This window comes from Copadichromis virginalis, linkage group LG1 (genome assembly GCF_057382275.1).
Source record: "Copadichromis virginalis isolate Kocher_CV1m ecotype Utaka linkage group LG1, C_Virginalis_male_GT1.1, whole genome shotgun sequence".
In the NCBI taxonomy this organism is placed as follows: Eukaryota; Metazoa; Chordata; class Actinopteri; order Cichliformes; family Cichlidae; genus Copadichromis; species Copadichromis virginalis.
Window position 1 is genome coordinate 9,088,177 of NC_140618.1, and position 21,015 is coordinate 9,109,191.

The 21,015-nt window shown below is 37.8% G+C and overlaps 1 protein-coding gene across 2 annotated transcripts in view; it reads left to right on the top strand.

The window, feature by feature from the left end:
* Positions 1–4,946, top strand: part of chst8 (carbohydrate (N-acetylgalactosamine 4-0) sulfotransferase 8) — a 173,875-nt gene extending 168,929 nt beyond the window's left edge. For both annotated transcript variants that reach the window (XM_085445629.1, XM_085445707.1), the window contains one exon: positions 885–4,946. In XM_085445629.1, coding sequence (XP_085301755.1) covers positions 885–2,057 — 1,173 coding nt within the window. In that variant the 3' untranslated portion in view covers positions 2,058–4,946. The remainder of the gene's footprint in view (positions 1–884) is intronic.
* Positions 4,947–21,015: the final 16,069 nt, after the last annotated feature.

A 21,015-nucleotide genomic window follows, 5' to 3' on the forward strand; every position in this document is an offset into this window, starting at 1 on the left:
CTGCTATGAATATTACATTGTATGCATATGGACATTCAAAACAATACGTGGTCTAGGGCTTCACTCTTTGATGAACAAAACATGTAAGGATCCACTTTAAATATAGATCTGTAGCTTAGAAAATGTACAAAACTGTTTTCATACTATGAGCTACAATGGTCAGGTAGTTCCTACTATGTTCTTTCAGCTGACCCCTGTTTGCTCTCTCTGTCTCTCTGCTGTGATCATCAGCACCAGAGAGAGACTCACACCGGTGTTAACCCTGAAGAATGTGTACCAATATCTGCCTTGCACTCACCTTAAACACACAAGGACCTTCCCCCCCATCCTTTCCTCCCTCCAGATGAACGAACATGACCATTTACGTCTGGAGAGGGATGAACCAAGATTCATGGTGGTCTCATCACCTTGTCTGTTGTAAAATTAAAATTATACATCCAGTCCATTGGCTTTATGATGCCATTACAGCATTTAATTGAAATAAAATGTCAGAATGCGTGATGGCCTTGGGCATCATCTGATAGTAATCAGGCAGTAGATGATTCTAATTTGGATTCCTCGTTAAGTGTTTATAAGACATTTATATGGCATTACAGCTCAGTTTATTGATAGGTCATAGATGGCATTGGGCAGTGTGTGACATTTGTGTGTACCAAAGTTAGACCTTTAAGCTGTAGTGAAACAGCACCATCAAGTGGCTAGTTGAAGAATAAAAAATCTGGGGTACATTTCTGACACTGAAGTTATAATATATACCATATTAATAAAAAAAATATTTATATTAATGGTTCTTCTTTGCATAGCCACCTGAAACTGTCCTTGTTTGTTTAGTCTAAAGAGGTCTGCAGCTATCAACTCTAACCTGTTTTGTCATTGTTTTACAGACACTTTCCACTCGGGACCGCGAGAGAGGCAAATCTGATAGTTTCCAGGACCTCCAAGTTACAGAAAACATCCTGTCCAGCGCGATCCCTCCAATGCAGTTCCCACATTTTGAGAAGAGCAGAAAAACAGCCTCCCCTGGGTCTCAGGAGCAGGACATAGGTTCCCTTCATGTCACGAAAAGACAACGCAAACTGCTAAAAACAAGTCCTCCAATTCGACACACCAAAAATACCATTTCCTCATCTTCCTCATCCTCAGTCTCATCCTCATCTTCAATTTCCTCTTCATCCCCAATGTCCTCCTCCATTACATCGGGCTTTTTTTCTCCAGAGAGCTGGCAAAAGCTCTCCGGTATCCTGGAAGCACGCCAGCAACTGATGAAGGAAATCTGTGCTAAGTACAAAAGCAGCATTTCAAAGACCATCACACGTCATCATGTGAAAAGCATCTTTGTGGAGGACAAGTACAAGTTGCTATACTGCCAGGTCCCCAAGGCAGGATGCTCCAACTGGAAGAGAACCCTGATGGTGCTGGCGGGTAAGGCCTCCAACACTCAGAGTATTAAGCATGACACAGTCCACTACGGGCAGCATCTCAAGAAGCTTGATAGCTTTGACCAACAGGGAATCATGCACCGTCTGCAAACCTACACCAAAGTCATATTTGTCCGTGAGCCCTTGGAGAGAATGGTGTCAGCTTACCGGGACAAGTTTGAAAATCCCAACAACTACTACCACTCCCTGTTTGGGAAACCCATCATTTCCAAATACAGGGTGAACCCATCAAAAGCAGCCCTGAAGACAGGAAATGGGGTCACATTTAAAGAATTTGTCCAATACCTGCTGGATGTCCACCGGCCCGTAGGAATGGACATCCACTGGGAGCAGGCAAATCAGCTGTGCAACCCTTGCCTCATAGATTACGACTTTATCGGCAAGTTTGAGAACATGGAAGAAGAGTCTAACTTTCTCTTGCGATTGGCAGGGGCACCACCTAACCTCACATTGCCCAGTTTTAAAGACAGGAACCCAAGTGACAAGCGGACCTCTATGCAGATCACGGAAAATTACTTTTCACAGGTCAGCGCTTTGGAGAGACAGCGAGTATATGACTTCTACTACATGGACTATCTGATGTTTAACTATTCTAAGCCTTTTAAAGATTTATACTGACTTAAGAATTACGTGACTGCTTCACGTCACATTTTCACAGTCACATTCCACTACATTTTTACCATAACTGTAATTTTACCATACCAGTCTTTACTCACATGCTCAAATAGGTCTTTGCGTCTTAGCAGAGAGATCAGAGAGACCAAATTTCACTCAAAAACACTTTAATTACATTTTTTTAGCAGATTATATTGATTTGTAGACAGTTTGTGTGCTGTTGTATTAAATACTCTAAATTGTCCTAAAATGCGAAGCGTTTATTCACTACTAGCAGATGGTGAGGTAGAAATTTAAAACTGTAAACATTAAGCTTCTAAAAAGATTTATTATTGTTGAACAGGCTTTAAAAAATATGCCTTACTCTAGGTCAAATAGCATTTGTAAATGTGTGTTTATGGTTTAAGCACCAAGTTTACCATAGATTTCAAGCACATACCTTATCTTACTTACAACAATATTCATAAATGTAGTAGCTTGAGTCCTTGGTATTCTTAAATTGTTCACAGTCAAACCCTTTCATGATTTAAAATGTTTGCATTTACTGTTTGACCTAGGGCAAGTTAGGCATCAATATACCTCTATGTATCAGTGCATACTAATACAGATATTTGATGTGAATGGCTTTACTAAATATAACTAAATGAAACACTACAAATACTATAAATCTTTAAATGTGTCAAGTGCTGCCCACTTGGAAGCTGTGTGCGCCTATTGTAGCATTTTATACTTCTAACTTTGTCATTTTGTGCTTTTCCTTAACACATACATGTGCTATAGGTCCTCCATCAATAGGGTGTCTAAAAGCAGGGTATAAAGTGTTGCTATGAATATCTCTCAATATCTATTAGTGTTGCTGATTTACCAGTCGATGGTATTGGAAATTTAAAAAAAAAAAAATACAGGCTAAAAACAAAAACAGATAAACACTTTTTTCATATTACATATGACATTTTTCAGTAATGTACAATTTGGACTTTCCAGCAAGAAACAGATAACAAGTTTGCACAAACTTCTTTATCTGCCACTTTAACCACCTCATAATATTATAAAGCAACCCATCCCCTCTGTATATATCATAGCTATTCAATACCAACATATAGGCTTTTTTCTGACTCTACTGTGTAAAATTGTATAATGGGCATTCAGATGAATATATATTTTTCTATGTATTTCTAAAATATAAATATATATATATATATAGATATATATATTCAGTTCTTCTTGGTGATGGTTACTTCCTTTTTGATGTCATTTGTTGTTCTTTCAGTAATATCAGTGTAGAGTGTTGTGTAACTGAAGAGTTTCTTTCCAAAACAAAATATCCACCAGCTGAAAACCAACACGTCTCAAAAAAATTTGAAATGACTGCAAACTATTGATGCAGCATTTAAAAAGTGCAAATAGCTATGTTTGAGTGATGAATTGATCTTCTTTGGTGCTTTGGAGTTAGGGTAAGATTTTGTTTAATATAAATGGATATGTACAATTTTGGAAATTAGCTCTTTGATTATTTATCCCAGATTCATTTTGATGCTCAATGGGATAATAGACCCTGTACAAATGAGCTGCATTCCACCTAGTTAGCCATCCAAGCTGAGGACATTTTTACCCATAGCATACCCGTGCTGTGTGTTTATATGTGTAGTACTGAACTACCTGTTTAGATGTTTTTAACCCCACTGCACATCTTTTCATAAAAATATATACACAAGAAGGCTGCAGCTATCGTATCCTTTGTGCAACATGGCTAAACTACTATTCCCAACACAAAACCCAACTGGCAAGTCATGTTGTTCTTTTCTTTCTTTCTTTTTAATATGCAACATGATGCAGGTCAGACTACATATATTATGTGCACTAGTTAAAACTGCAAAAGAAAAACCCCAAAAACAGCAGTTTTTAGGTCCTAAGCAATCAGATATTTAAAAATGTTTTAGACATTCAGACATTTTAAATACAAGACCAGTGGAACAAAAAGTTGTGAGGTTAAATACTCTAGGTTTTCATCTGAGTTAAAAAAGAAAAACAAGGAAAGATTAAATATAATAAATGTTGAGTTTAACGTAACGTAAAACCCAGACAAGTATTCAAAAAATTTACATTTAGTTAAAATCAACTTGGTTTACTGTTTCATCTTTAAGCTGTGAAATGGTAAACATGCCACAATCAGAAGTGGTTACAAATGGTGTATAACACACCAAAAGCCCACAACCCACACACACTAAACACCTTGATTAAAGAAAAAGTCATTTTAATGGCAGCAAAGATGGATTTGATTTATTCGATTCTCTGAACAACCTATGGGTGATCTCCAATAAAATAGTAGTCACTATTTAGCTCTGTTATGTCCTTTGCAGCTCACTGGAAATTTATTTTATGGTAACAAAAGTTGTATTTGCCTAGAGAAAAGAGGGAAATCATATTATTCAAATCTATACACTATAATACTTTTTTAAGACCTTTAATAATTTTGGTGATGGTAACTGTATGAACTTTTGTCAGTGTAGTGTTGGCTTTTGCAATGCCAAAATCTAACCTTTGTTTAGGTTCTGGTCAAAATCTATGTAGGTGTAGCCAATCTTTGGCCAAAACAGCTAATGCATTATGATGAGTATTACTTTTGTAAATACTCTGTCAGTCCCTGCCCCCCTTCTAAAGAAGATTTCTTGGTTTTGTGGGTATACGGACAGATCAAAAGCATAACTACAGTAACAAGTGAATGTATAACAGTTTATTGTTGGTGCAAATCTGTAAAAGAAAAAAAAAAGATTATCTTAAGCCCTTTGCCTTATTTTACACTGCCAATCAAATGGTGTATTTCAGGAAGATATTTTTCAGGAGGTTATTTCTGGCTGATGAGTGTCTGCTAATAAACTGTCTTTTAGCATTTTCATGTGTTATTTCTTTTTTTCATTGAAAAAAAATGTTGTTTGTCAATCTCGAGTTAAGTGATTTGTGAGCTTTGTTGAGCTAAAGGGCTCCAGAATGTAAACCAGCAGCATTAGAGCCAGAGCCATGTGTGACTCCAAATAAAATTTCTACCATGTATTAGTTTAGTTCTACAAATACTCTGTAATTAGCACTAAAAATAATGTGCAGATAATGCTGCTGGATATGTCATTACCTTTTAAATTTTCACCAAATATCACCAAAAGTTACAACAAATGATTCTGACATTAATGTCTGTTGCCCTGTAGTTACAAATCCCAAGTCCATATTGTGTGGGTTACAGGAGTTAAGGAAATTACCAAAATAGTCAAAGTTGGTTTTTACACATGAAGCTGTTCCAGGTTGAAATTGACCAGTTGCTTATTCAACTAAGATTGCCATAAAAGGTTTCCCCTCTCACAATGTAGTGCTTGAGGTCCGGCCTGCAGAAATCAACAAATAATTTACAAGTGCCTTTAATTAATTTGATCGACACTATTGTTGTTTTTTAGGCCATTTTTGTATATTTCAGAATATAAGCGCATGGCTTCCAAAAATGTGTTATTAGAGCAATACTGTACAGTGATAGATGAAAACAGGTATGATTCACAGAAGGGTTCATAAGGTTGCCATTTTTGTCTTTCTGAAACAAAGCAGTGTGTGACTAATATGAGAGGTATTCAAGAATGCGAGGCAGTTAGAGAGATGAGTGAATATTTTAGTTTGTAGTGGGTGATGTTAACGTTGTTGGATGCAACTGAGGATGAAATTTGTTTGATTAAGTGTACAAGTAAAAAGATACTCTGTGAAAGCTGGCAGCCATGGTAATACTGGTATGAGAACAAAATATAAATTCTGTTTTAAACAACAAAGGCCCGATATTGATGCTCTTTTAATTAGAAGACGGTATTAAGAAAAAACGAACATGTAAGCTGCTCGGTTAAAAATTGAACTCATGTAGCCACGATTGTTATGGCACATCTGACAATGCTGGAATGTGATACAACAAGGAGAACTGACTTCTTGGGATCATGCCCCTCTCTGCCAAATGGCAATCAATCTAGAATAGATATAACCGCCAAACTGTCAAGGTGAGTGAAGTAATCAACACATGAACAGGAGGAGGGTTATTACTGATCAATCAATACACTTAATCATCTTTTTTTCTTAACTGCTTATCCAATTCAGGGTAACAGAGGGATTGGAGCCTATCCTAGCTGTCAGGGGGTGAGAGGTGGGCTACACCCAGACAAGTTGCAATGAAGTGGTTTGTCAGCAGCGATATGTCACCAGTCAAGGCTACGGGGGAGACAGACAAGCATGAACATGCAAAGTCCACAGAGAAAGGCTCCTGTGAGCTGGCAGATTCAAACCCAGGACCCTCCTGCCTCACCACTATGCCATCCCAAGCACACAATGTCACTGTACCAATCAAGATCCTGTAATGGAAATTATTTTGATGCACAGAGCAGGTCCCCCCCTCCATGAGAGACCCAACTAACAGCAAGTGTTAACTTTGTGAAAAAAAGAAAGAACATAATTTAAAAACAATTTCTTCAAACTGCTGGATTTATAAGCGAGTAAAACAAAAAGTACAATAGTACAATTGTATCCACTTGCTCAGTTTTGCATATAGCAATATACTATAGAGTCAGAATAATAATGTTAAATAAATCTACCAGTAGTTATTCCCTATTTTACAAAGGGTTATGCTTTTTTGGTTAGGTAGTACTTTTCTAAATGTCACTTAAATGTAACAAAACTGAAAACGTTACTCTATAAATGTACATCATAAATGTGCTTATATGTGTTATATCCCAGCATATACGGGTAAGTCCTTCTAGAAAAAGAGTATCCCTTTTAAAAGCAAAATGAATAAACGTGTTAGGACAATCCTCAAAAGATCAAAGGGACAAACACAGATTATGTTTCCTGTCTCTATTGTCCATAAAATTAAATGTACCAACACTCTGAATTATTGTGTATGTGACCTGAGTTCCAAACGTTGTTTTACATAACAGTGGTCTCAGTAGGATATTTCTATTGCTGCACTGATTAATATTTAAATTAACAGTGTTGAGAATTAACTCTTTAAACAGTAAGTCATGTCTATCCATTATGTGCCTCAAAGGGATAGGACTCATATTAGAATCTCTGAAGGTTAAGTCACATCAGCTCACAAAACTAAATGCTGGCAAATAACTGTCAATGCATGTTTTATGTCTGCGAGTACAACTTTTCATTTTGAGATCTAAGTGCATTCAAATTGGTGCTTTTATTCTTCCATCACACAGCCATAAAGTGTCGGTTCTGAGGGAAAGGACTCGTTTCATTTCCATTTTGTTAATAGACTAAAGTAGGTACCTTATGTTGCCTAAATTTACAGTCATTTGTATGATTCTCACACACTCAAAGGAAGTAAAATCTGTCACAGCAGCATTTTTTTTTCAAGCATTTCATTTTTTTTCAATTTACCTAACAAAAATGACATTACTTTAACATAAACAAATAGCAGTCTTACGATGCTCTTGTATCTGTGTATGTATGTAAGTGCATGCTTGTGTATGTATGTGCGTGCCTGCATGCGTGCGTGCGTGTCTGTGTAAATGTGCGGTTATGTTTATGCTTGAGTGGAAGATGAATATTGCAGCACAAATTGATCACTCTGTAGAGTTAGAAATTTGATTAAATGCTCAAGGCTGATTTCCGCAACAGCTCGTGTATAAGTCATGAGAGCACTTTGGGGGAAGTTAAAACTGTGGAGAAAACAAAAGCCATCCATTTACCTCATTAGTGTGTGTGGAAAATCTTGACATGCTTTGAAGAGAACGTGCTTGTGTAGCAAAATCAGCTTAAGGGCCCAAAGCAGACATACAAGGGAGGCAACCAAACATCTTCCCAAAGTGATAAACAACCTCGCCTTGCTTGGGAGGACTGTAAAAAGAGACTTTGCTCCATTTTTCAAGTATTATTATTATAAGTTCCTCAGCTAATCTTCCTCTTTGCCTTCAAGCCAGCATTAACATGGCTGATGACAGGTTTCGGCTGATTCGCTGACGACAGTTCTATCACACAGACATTAGCAGGCACACGCACGCACACATGTATAGGACAAAGACTGACACAAAGCGGTTTGCAAGGGCTGTCTACAAAGGCAATGACTGCACCAATGCCTCTGCAAAATCTCCCATGTAATAACGGAACAAAACCAATTTAAGGTGTTGACTCTTCGGTTCAGTAGAACAAAATCTGAGAGGAAGGAAATTCCCTCAAATGTCAAATACAAAACTTGGCTGATTCCCACGCATGCCAGGTTAATTCTCCGCCTTTTGCATGAAACCCTTGTTTGTTTTGGCAATGAGTGTGCTGCACGCTCCAGACACATCTCTCAATGACATAAGCCTCATTAAAATGATTTGCTCAAGCTCTGTTATTAATCAAGCCACGCAAAACGACAAGTGGAAAATAAATTTACGGACGAAATCTCAAAATTCAAGTCCTGCTGAGGGCACAACCTTTCCCAAAATCTAATTTGGTGAGGTATGCTGGTTTTCATCAACACAGCTCAATCTGAAAACAAAAACTTCGTCATTTAGTTAGTTGAAGACAGAGACAAAAGTAACTGTGGCTGCCTGGCAGTAGGCAGGTGAGCCATACAGATACACAGCAGTACATTCTTAACCCTAGAACACTATCGCTGGGTGATTTACACCCGAGAAAATACATTTACATGATTTCTCTCTCCTGCAGCTGTTTGCGTGTCGAGGAGCCTGTGCCATCACCAGGGAAGTCTCAAATGTCCCAGGAATGGTGGACCAAAGACCAGCTTTCCAGAGTCATTATTTTGTTTTAGAAGTTTTATTTTTCATTTTGTTAGACATGGCACAGTTGAAAGTAAAAGAAGACCACTCTAATTTGTCATGTGTTGTCATATTTTGATATATTTGATTACGTTTCATTGGTTATATTATATCGGGTAAAAATCACCCGGCATTAGTGATCGTGTTACTATTTGTAGCAATAGTGTTCTAGGGTTAAGCAGGCCACAGAAGTGGTGTTATATATTCAATTCACACAATGATGATTCCCAGGTTTTCAAGGACAGATTTCCACAGTGCACTTGAAAATAAAGGCACGCATTCAGAGGTGGAGGTACTCATTTGACCACCACAAACAAAATACCAGTTTAGTAAATATTTGTGATAATTTCCATCCTTAATTCTGTAAGCATAAAAAAATTCAGCAAAACTGATCATTGATCCAAACTGGGGTATTTTTGCAATTTGATGAGTTGTGTTTTTAAATATATGTAAAAGGTATCACGGCAGAATGAGTAATCTGATTGCTCTTTTCTCCATTTTATAAGTATCTCTATAAAATGATAAGTATCTGGGGGTTTCGAAGGAAATTCCTTTATATTCAGCTATGTTATTACTCTTTATTCTAAAAACTCCAAAGCCATGCTGTTTGTTACCTCTGCTAACCAGAGAAATATCATATACAACCACATGATGGCAGTACTGCTCTGAAATATGACAAACCCCAACAATGCTTTTGCTTTTCAAAGAATGATTTATGGACATAAAGGTGTGTATAGTAATGTGAACTTAGGTACCAAATTTGCTGTCACTGCCTGTCATGCTTCACTAAAACATCAATGAAGGCCTTTGCAAGGCTTCTAATTAGGTTATATGCTGAAACTGATATAAATTATGCTGCAGCTTTAATGAACTTGAATCAATAAACATAGGTTCCATAATGAAGTCACGCAAGCTGCTAAAGGCTAAGTGCTTCTTTACCTTGGGGCTACGTCTCTACCAAACTGACACAACTGCCACGAATGGCTAAAACATTTGCATTGATAAAATGCATTTTCACACTGCCTTTGTGTGTTTATATCATAGCACTGCTCTCTAAAACATGGCAACGTTTCGTGTATGTATATTTATTTAAAAACACATTGAGGGTTGAAGCAAACATCTGGGTGGTGATGATGATGGACAGGAGATGAGGAAGAACACTGAGAGTTAAAAGCAAATAATGAAATAAAGACATAAACCAGACACAAAATTGATTAATATCAGTATAAGTATAAAATTCTTAAAAAAAACACGGAGCTGAAACACCTCAAACCCTCCAACCAGAACAATGTGTCTGTAAGTCTGTAATGGCAGATTTTCACAGTAGAGAAAAGTAATATGTGATATACACAGTTAACTGAAAAATACTATTGGAGAGGTGGGCAAATATTTAAAAAAGGAACACTAACACTAATAAAGAGTTGGGGGTTTTTTGTTGTTGGGTTTTTTTGGCATGACAATAATGCAGGCAAGCTTTTGCAGTTGATTTGTGTTGCAGTGTTACTCACTTGTTCCTAACAATGCCTTAATACACTGAGCACAGCTTTCCAGTAGCACTGCCAACTCTCTTGGCTGTGCAAAAAAGTCAGATAACATCACACACATGTAATTCAGCATTCAGTTAACAATCAAGTGCAAGAGTGCAACAGATCTAACAATGTCTTCAAAATAAAATCAACAGTTTCTGACATTTATGCTCCTTTCCTTATGTCAAAAATTGTCAAAACACACAAAAGTATAGTGGACTTTTCCAACTAGCAAGCTTAGAGACTGAGGAATTAATCCAACATGGAAGCACCATGGCCACCTGCATAAATCCCCATAGACTTCCATATAACTGCCTGGTTTTACACCAAAAAGAGACATGTTTTCAGGCTGGTACAAAACCCAGCTTTGGTGTCTATCTTGAGTAAACGTTTTGTTTTGACTCATTTTTTAGCATGGCCCGTTTGACTAGCAGGTGTTTTCTACTGATCCATCGGCTGTGTGCTAGCCTTGGCCACAGCTAATTTAAGCCACTGAAGTGGACAGTTTGTGGCAACACCTTTGGAAGAATTTCTAATGTTGTCTGTCAAATATCACAGATTTAGAAGAAGAAAAAAGTGTACTTTATTGGTCCCCGTGGGGAAAATCCCTCTCTGCATTTAACCCATTCACTCAGTGAAGCAGTGGGCAGCCACTGGGCGCCCGGGGAGCCATCTCTGAACGTACTTTGATAACCAAGCTTGTTAGCATTTGCTGACAAGCGCATTTCCCTCTCTTGTCCAGAAATGCTCAGATGTTTCTTAAAAAAAGAAAATTATAGAGAAGATCAATATCCTTCAGAAGAATTTACAAACCAGTGGGTGATATGATGGAGATTATAGCAACACCTCTAAGGATTTTTCACTCAAATAATCTAGATTAATTGCCATGGAGCAAAATGGAAAAATGTCTTACATATTTTGTTCTTATAAGCAAAAGCACAACTTCAAAACCTTTTTTTCTAAAGCTGGTGGAACCTAACCATCAGTTTTTCTGACACAAATAAAGCTGTGCAGCTTCAGTTTCCTTCGCCTATTCGAAAAAATAAAGCACTTCTTCTCAAACAGAAACAACAAATATGTAGGAGGAACACACTTCATTCTCTCCATAAACAAGTTGAGATCCCCTGCCAGTTTAAAGCTGTTTGGTTTTCTTTATCTATTAAGGTGTATCACGCATCACAGTCAACCTTTGATTTTTAGAAGCAGCCTTATTCACTTTGGAGTCACCCTCAGAGTTTCAACAGCACTGAAAGCTTTCTCACCTTCTTTTATTTTCCCGTGGCAGGCAGCTCTCACAAACTCCCCACCCTCCCAAAAAGATGCAGCCACTGCTTTTCTCTTCTCCTCCCTTTCAAGGAGAGAGGCAAGCTTTCAATGAATCACCCTCTGCTCACGCCATGTTCTGAACTGTGTCTTCCCTTCGTCAAACAGCGTGAGTGATGGAAGTGACAGAGAAGACACCTGCCCTGAACCACCACTGATAGAGAGGGAGAGAAACAAGGAGGGAAGAGGAGGGAGGGAAACGCATTGCCTGATGGGAGAAACACACAACGAGGCAACAAACTTGCAGAGACTATCACTTATAGTGACAGGCCAGGAGGTGCCGTGCTATTAGCAGGCCGTAGGGTAGGCCCAGAGCGCAGCCCGTCCTACATAGGATGGATGGGCCTCTCTCTCGGGACTAAATTAATACTGGGAGTCTAGTGAATTGCTTTTGGAACAATGTCCTCCTAAGGAGCTAATCAGACAGGAGTTATCTAGAAGTGCCTGTAGGCTGGCTGGCGTGGTTGCAGCGCTGTGGCTGCCTGGCAGAAGGCAGGTGCACCACACCGATTCACAGCAGTTCATTCCTGAGCAGGCCACAGCAGTGGCATTATATATTAGACTCTGGGGATGATGAATCTCAAGTTTTCAAAGAGAGAGAGATTTCTATGTACTGAAAGTGAAGGCACATGTTACAAGAGGAGGAAGTTCTTGTATGAGCATTACAAACAAAATATCAGTTCAGTAAATTTGGGGGATTCTTTAAAAACTAGTTTTTGTTTTTGCAACAAAGGAGAAGCAACTTCGCACTTGTGAATATCAAATAATTCCCCCATTAAATATGATATTAATGACTTTTATACCCAACTAGGGGGCAAGGCTACAGTGAACAACACAGACATGTTTTCACTTAATTGCAAACTAATAACTTTTTCCAGCATCCAACAGAGCAGATTTAGCATTCGTTTGAAATCAGCGGCTCCTTTTCTGTCCATTAACTCCAATGCAAAGTGAACAAGCAGTTTATTAGTAACTCCGTAAGCCAAAAAAACGGAGGCTGTGGCCTTAAAACCCAGAGATACAGAGATATGGAGCATGGTTCTGCTGGTCATTGGTGACCTTATTCATCTTCTGCATTGTATAGTTTGGTAATATAAAATATTAATACATGCTCCAACTACTAAATAATTTAGAAAAAGAAAAACAAAGTAGCAAGTTGCAAAGTTTCGATATGCGATGAAAGAACATTTTAGATACAATTCAGAGATTTAATCTGACAAAAAGAAAAAAAAAAACAAACACAACAAGGAAGCAATGAGTCAAAGCCAAGAGGGTTTTGCTAAAGCATGGTACTCATCTACAGCGAGATATAACTAGGAGCAGGTTCAGCTGTATGTATAAAAAAAAGAGAAATGACAGGTTAATATTAATGGAATGGATTGACATTTATATAGTGCTTTCAACTACAAGCCACAGTTTACCATATACAAACACAGGGTTTTATTCTATGTATTTTTAGTACTCTATGTAGCTCACAGCCAATTTAGGATGACTAGTTAATCTTACATTAACGTGTATGTTGTTTGGCTATACTGTACTGTGGTCATTACTCAAAAAAGTAATGTATCACACTTACTTTTTACTTTTTAAAAAGTAATGCATTATATCATTTAATTACTCCCCAGAGAAAGTATTTTTTTAATTGCATTACTTTTAAATTATTCTGTAAAATGTTCTGAAATGCACTGTCACATAATTACAGTTAACATCATAAATCTTAGGCTGTGGACTCTCACGCCAACGCAAATTCTTATCCTATGCACACAAGCTGAAATCAGCTGACTGAAGCTCAAGAAAAAGGCATGTTTGATGATTTTTTTTACCGCTGTGCAGACAACTGAAGAACCTTTGTAACACAGGCACATAATTGTAACTGTAATGTGATTACTGTGATTTAGGATATGTACATTATTGTATTACCATAATGTGATTATAGTAGGTTTTGATCACTGGCCAGGGCTTTTCTCCATGCAGAAAAACCCTTGCCAGGGTTCAAACCAGTTACCTTCCTCCTATGAGGCTACCAGGCTAACGACTGCATGACCATGCAGTGAGCTTAAACAGTGGAGCCAGTGGTATACGCTGAAGAAAGACAAGCAGAGACCATGATTAAAAAACACTTTTCATGCTCCACTTCTTTTATTCTTTTGTATATTCTGCACTCTGCGTGGACATCTACAGCTGCTATACTCCTTCCTGGTTGAAGAATTGTAAAAATTATTATTTCTAAAGTTATCATCACATTTTTACAATTAGCTGACAATGACAAGTGCTGGAAGAATTTTACAGAGCCATTTATACAGTAAAACCAATAAAACACTATGAAAACGAATCCCGACACATAAACTGTGTATTACTAGCATAATGTATCGGAAGAAACAGTAATTATTCTGCAGAAAAATTTTCCTTGTCGGTGTATTAAGGATTAATATTACTGCTGCTGATATGTACAGTTGAGCTCATTTTAAATATACAGTAATATATCAAAATCATGTTTGTAGTGCCGCTGTCCTGCGAGGACCGCATATCTGGGGGGGACAGTTTTTACTGCACTTACAAACAAAAGCTTTCAGTTTGATTTTAAAGAAGTATATTAAAATACATGAACAACAAAACATCAGCTATATTATAAGACTTGAGCACTGTATGACATGGTTAACTACCAATTTCTACAAGGGAATTAAAAATATTAATGAAAAATTAAGATGAGGTACAGGTGAAATAGCTCATTAAACTTGGTAGATTTAAAGTAATCTGAAAATGTGGGTGGAGCCTTCACCTGTTCAGGTCACCTATTAAACCGGACATGGCAGGGCCTGGCGCCTCCTGTCGAGCTTCAAGGCTTTTCTCACTAACGTGCTAAAGTAATTATTAAGTTTCTTGCGTGTTGGGCAAGGTAAGACTAAACTTATCTGTTAAGAGGTTGGATCACAAAAACACTGTTTACTCTGTACCTCTGTTTCCATACCAGTCGCAAATGATAGTGAGAGCAGTGAAAGCAGAGCCAGCAGTAGCTTGTCTTGTACAAAGATCTTCCGTCACTTTTCTGTCAGAGGAAGGTTTATCCGGGATGCGCATGCGCAAACAACCACAAAAGCCTACTGGATTCTCAGCATGCACAAGCTTTTGTTAACAGACAGTATAATGTTAACGGGACATGGAAAGATAGCTGAAATCGAGAAATGTTACAAATTTTAGTAGAACTGTAGGCGAGCAGAGTTTAACCACCTTCCAGAGACACATTCCAACAGCCACAAGAGGGCAGTAGACTAATTTAAAGGATGAAAAGCTCAATGACTATCACTTACGTTTTAATTGAGTCCTAGTTTTATATTTCACTGTGCCTTCCTTGCGTGGCCTGATAGCCAGGGGGGAAAAAGACATATTAAATTCAAGGCCAAAATAGGGGTGGGGGGTGGCAGTTAAAATTATGTATGATAAGCATTTAACAGTTTTTATTTTGTTAAAAACAGTAGGTGTTAAATGGAATAGTAGGAGTTATGAATACATATTTTAAATATTTTTGCCATAATTGATGAATGCTTTGGTGAATGTTATTCACGTTCACCTAAGCAGCAGGTGATAACCTGAACATAGTCCAGAAAGAAATAGAATTAGCTCATGCTTAAAAGTCACAAAAATCTGAAAGTAATGTATATATGTCAAAGTATGTCAATAATATTAGTGAATTAATGGGTCAGATAAAGCCAAATATTGACCGTGTGACTAGATGAGCCCTTTTACTATTTCATTAACTCTAAACACCACTAAGATTCACTTTATAATGAAAAGTAAGTTGATGCTGATGAAGGGACTGGTCTTCACTGCACTGCACCACTGGTTACAATCATTTATCAGGGGCATAAAGTGACTCGATGAGGTCTGAGCTGAAACAGATGAGAAAGCACTGAGACCACACACATGGCTGAACAGTAATTATGTGTAAGAGAATAAACTCTGCTTTCAGCACATAATACACACCCAGTATTACTTATGGCCACTTAACACAAAGTGTTGGTGAAAGAAAGCAATGTCTATGGGGCGCTGGCTTCTTAGCCTGCACCAGCCCAGGCTGAGAGAGAGCAGTGCCTCTGGCAAGCCCCAGCCTTAGCACTGCTTCACCTTCTGGAGGACAGCTAACACATTCAGACTGTAATTCACTTCACAAAACAGATATATCATGGGTTAACTGGCTCGTAACACCCTATTCAGCAAAACCCAGATGTTGCGTCTTTTTACCTTGTGTAAATTATACTGCATTATGCTGCTTAGAGGAACTCCGGTGATGAAGGAAAAAATTAATAACCCGACATTGTCAAAGCACTTTAAAAGTCATGCATAGGTTTCTAGTGCTGTAGCATAAGCAGAACTTTACTGTTGTAGCTTGGCGATAGTAAGTTAGTCTAAACAAGACGAGGTCATTAAAAGAAAAGAAAAAAAAGTCAGGTTTATTTTTTATTTTCTATTAACTATTTCATTACTATATATATGACACTTTTTTATCCATCTTAAAATAACAAAAGAATGCCTCAACAATCCACTTAAGTACAGAAATTAAATAAAAGTACCTGAGTTACCTTCATTCACTCCACTTAACCATTTTCCTTAGGCACAATATGCCTAATTTATCAACAGTAACTCTGAATTACAGAATTAAATGCACATTTACTCGTGTGTCATGTTTTCATAGTCCTGTTTTGTAAAGTGTAAGCTACAAAAATACTTTTAATAGTGTGTTGTGCTTCCATATGTTATGACTTAAGAAGTTTTTTTTTACCAACAACTGCTGTGTTTACTGTAAAAGAACTAAAACTCAAAGGACATGATGACATGCAAAACTGCGTCATTCTTTGTGTGGCTGTAACAAAAAAAACTCAAACAAAAAACCCACCACCATTGAGTATATGAAAACTGGATTTTCACCAACTAAAGTTGGTTGGATTGCATGTTGTGACCATAAAATGTCATCAGCCAGCAGCCTCAGTCCCTATCAGGCAGTCTGCTGCACAGAGCACTCTCCTCTAGCCTTGGGTGCTGGCCGCACTAGCATGCACCCTTCCCCCATTGCCTCTCTTCTCTCTCCTCTGTCTGTCTCTCTTTTACCAGGCTGCAGTGACCCACCCTTCCCTTCCACCCCAACCCCACCACTCCCCTCCCTGTCACCCTGCGGCGCTTAGCTTCCATAGTGTCAGTGCACAGGCCTCAGTGTTGACAAAGCAGCAGGCCTTCAGAAGACACATCAAACCCTGTCCCTCCTCTGTGCTGTTAGGGAGCTCAGCGCACAACAAAAGGACAGGGACTCAAGCTTCAGTCTCAGGCCATTACTAGTCTCAACAACATAGCTACAGACAGAAAAAGGCCCTCGAGGATAATGTACGTACCAAGACTTACAAACATGAGCTGGATCAGCTCAAACCATTCAAGACTCAATCCATGTTTTCTGACTGTTGTGATGACAGTGCTGTGATGGATGATTGTAAATATAAAACATAAGTCAAGGCTGTGGGTTGATGCCATCATGACACATGCACTCTAATGAGGACTGTGGGTGCTCTGCAATGCCAGGGACTTCCCCCAAGGCACATTGAGCGGGGGGAATGCTATGTGATGCATACCAGATGTGATTGGAGACATCACACTGTTCACGTTGTTACTGCTAACCAAATAATAGCAGCAACAAAAGCAAAAGATCATTTTTCCTCTGTTTACACATTCAAGGCATGAGGCTGGATGCTTGTAAGACTGGTTTGAGCCAGAAGCAGAATAACACATTTCAGAGGATTTAGTTTTTTCCCCAAAGAACTTCAGAGAGGACTGCACATAGAAATGAAAATTTGGTGACGGATACAAGAGATGACATAAAACAAAGTTACATTGTCACTTCTTCTCCTCTGACAAAACAGAGAAAATGTCTAATTTCTTGGCATTTTGGCAAAGTTTCATAAACATTCTCATGTTCTAATTTCATCCTGTACTCACGAATGCCTCTATTACCTGATGACCTCCTTCACAGGTACTTTTTCATCAGTTTGTAAATATTTAGAGCCTTAGACCACATGATGGCAGCAGATTTTGAGATTTTAGACAATTCTTAAAATGTGGAAAATACATTTTCCGCTTTATTAAAATGTCAGATTTCTTTTTTTAATTTATCTGATCTATAACATCCCAGAATGAGAGGAGGATATTTTCTTTGCACAAAGAAGAAAAACTAAAAATACAGGTAATATAATATATAAAATTATCACAATACTGTATTTTTATAATTGATTTATTGGTCTATATGGAAAATTGCCTTTTTTCTGAAATATGTTTATTTTAAAAGTATCCAGTCAATAAAGATGTCAAAAAAGGGGGTAGAATATGTAAGATTTTCCGTTTTTTAGCGAAGTAATATTAAGTACCATGATGGCATCAAAGTACACTGCCTTTTTCAAGGTTCAGAGTCTAGCATGTTTGGGGTACTCTGCAGGCTTCCAGTTGGCTAATATTTAGTAAATGTCTCAACCAATCACATTAAGATTCTGAATAAACAAAGACTGAACTTGACAACATCAGAGTCATTGCAGTTTTACCTGTAAAAGTGGAACTGTCTCATAACAGCAACTCTCAGAAGTACACAGAGTGTACACACTCTCCTTGTGCTCAGCTTTTTCTGAAACTTAATTGCTGGCATTAAGCACTTGAGGGAATTCTGAGCTGTGCTTGTTAGGTGTTTGTGAGCAACACAACTCCATACGTTCTATTAATAAACTGACACCCTTTTACCTTCTCTCTCTCTCTCTCTCGCTCTCTCTCTCTCGCTCTCTCTCTCTCTCTCTCTCTCTCTCTCTCTCTGAACAATAAGTGTCGCTGCTGCACCTCAGACACACACCAACATCAAGCAGAATGTCAAATGGCTGTAAGAACGGAGCAATTGACAGCAACCGGGCTCCACAAGGCATGCAGATTACTAAAAGCAAGTTCTGAGCGTTCTTTTCAAACTTTCTCCACATGCCAGAGGGGCAAGTAGAAGTGGAATGCTTGAAAGAGATTCTTGCAAATGCTCACATTTAGAAGGGCGGATGTGACTGTATTGTGCCTACTGTTTTCACCTTTGTGCACATGTAGTACAGTTGTGTGGGTGACCTGGGTTATGTGGATCAAAAAAAGGACATGTTGGCCAAATGCCCTAAAGGCTTTAATTGAAAGTAAGAATAAAAAAAGAGACAATAAATATTTTATCATTTTAATGCAGGAGAAAACACTACCCATTACCCTTGTACATTAATAACAACTTTACTGATGAATTATTATTGATGATTACTGACTATCAGATTCCACCATATATAGAAACAATATTACACCTGGTCCCAAAATTATAATGTACATTTTTATGCAGACGGCACTGTTTTATGCCACTGGCTCTTCCCTTGAAGTACATGCGATCATCTAAATGTATCAGTGAGCAGTTCATTAGCCCTTTTGGAAACACCAATCAAGAAAATGATATTCATATTTCTTATGGTGATATTGTTTATAGTCGTGTTTCTTCATCCACCTTGAAGCCTCTTGATTCTTGCATCACAGTACATTGTACTTTACCAATGATAAATTGGTGTAGGTCTTTTCTTACTCACTCTTCTATGAAGAAGTAGGATGGTCAACCTTAGGAAACAGAAAAAAGTGGCAGTGTGTGGTGTTTATTTACAAGGCTCTTCTGCAGAAATTGCTTGGTTAGCTCTAAACGCACTGCATGCAATTTCAGGTCACAGAATGTGCTAACATTACCTGTTATTCACAGTGAACCTGGAAAAACAATTTTTCATTACGTCTGTGATGGTTCTCAGTCATCCAGGTCAACATAGTCTAAGGAGCTTGGAAAGAAAAGCATCTGGACTTCTTTAAGTTTCCTTGCAGATGTTTCACCTCTCATCCGAGGAGCTTCTGAAGAAACTTCTTGGATGAGAGGCGAAACGTCTTCAAGGAATTTTTCATTACTTTGCTGCCTACAAATGGACTGAGCTACAGAAGACTATGAAGCTTCATTCTATGGCTTTATATGAACGTTTTTAAAAGGTGACATTTAGGTTTATCCAAAAGCTAGAGGTGGCTGAATAGACCCAGATATTGAAAGTATTAATACCAATACTGGCATTGGTATTGAATTGATTCTGTCAAGATAGGATAGATACTTTATTTGTTTAATTTGCGTTTAATTTTTTTAACTTCAAACATGCACTATGAAAAATGTCTGAACCTTAAATCAAAGTTATGTCAAATAGGTGTGTTCCAGTTCACATCTGTTTGAGTTGTAGCTTATAGCACATTTGAACAACAGAAGATGATCCAAAGTGATTTAGTGACGGGCACATTTACATTCCAGGTATCCAAAAACCCCAGCTTTAAAATGCATAAAAGGTGAAAGTTGTGTTCTGTGTTAAATAAGTATTGGGGAAAGTAAAAAAATCAATTTGAATTAGTGGTCATTCAAGCATGCTCTGAATTTGCAAATTGATGATTCATCTTATGAATCATGACACGTGGCTCTCCCCTTGATAAGCTGCCTTTATAGCTTAAAAGTATCAGTATCGGCAGTACTGACCCTGTATTTGCTTGATTTTAGATCAATACCAAAATTTGCAATATCCCACACTAAGATCCCTTGTACATGCTTTTTTTAATCCTCTGAGATACTCTGACCCCAATGCTAGTATCAAATCCAACCCTATGTTTTTTTTTGGGGGGGGAGGCTGGATTTAAAAAAAAAAGTTGATGTCATAATTGAATATGTTTTTCATACACAGGTTTCTGTTGAAAACGATATCTTGATCTCAATGAGACAACATGTTTAAATAAAGGATTTAATAATAATTAAACTCATCAATATGCATTTTTTTGTTCACAGTGTTACACCTAGCCAGCAGATGGTGCCATGTTCCATCTTTCATTTGAGTAATAAGTATATCCTCCAGATTAAAAAATAAATACCAGCATGCACTCATTCATTGGTGTCAGATATCTGACCTGCTTACAGCAAAAAGAAAACAAAAAAAAAGGTAAGCATGTGTCTGTACCACAAAAAAGAAGGTGGAATAAATTGTTTTTAATAAAAAAATATAGTACAATTTATCCCTCAGAGGCATAAAGCATGCAATACACCGTTGATGCTGTGATTAATATATAGTAGAAATATATATTCTCCAGCTTTATCCTCTTGTGATAAAGCTGGAGAAAGGCACAGCATTGTCCTCTGTGCCACTTTAGGCAACATAAGTAATAGCACCTTGCATTTGAACCTAGAGGCAAAGTTATTCTTCTCGGGGTCATGCATTAATTCAT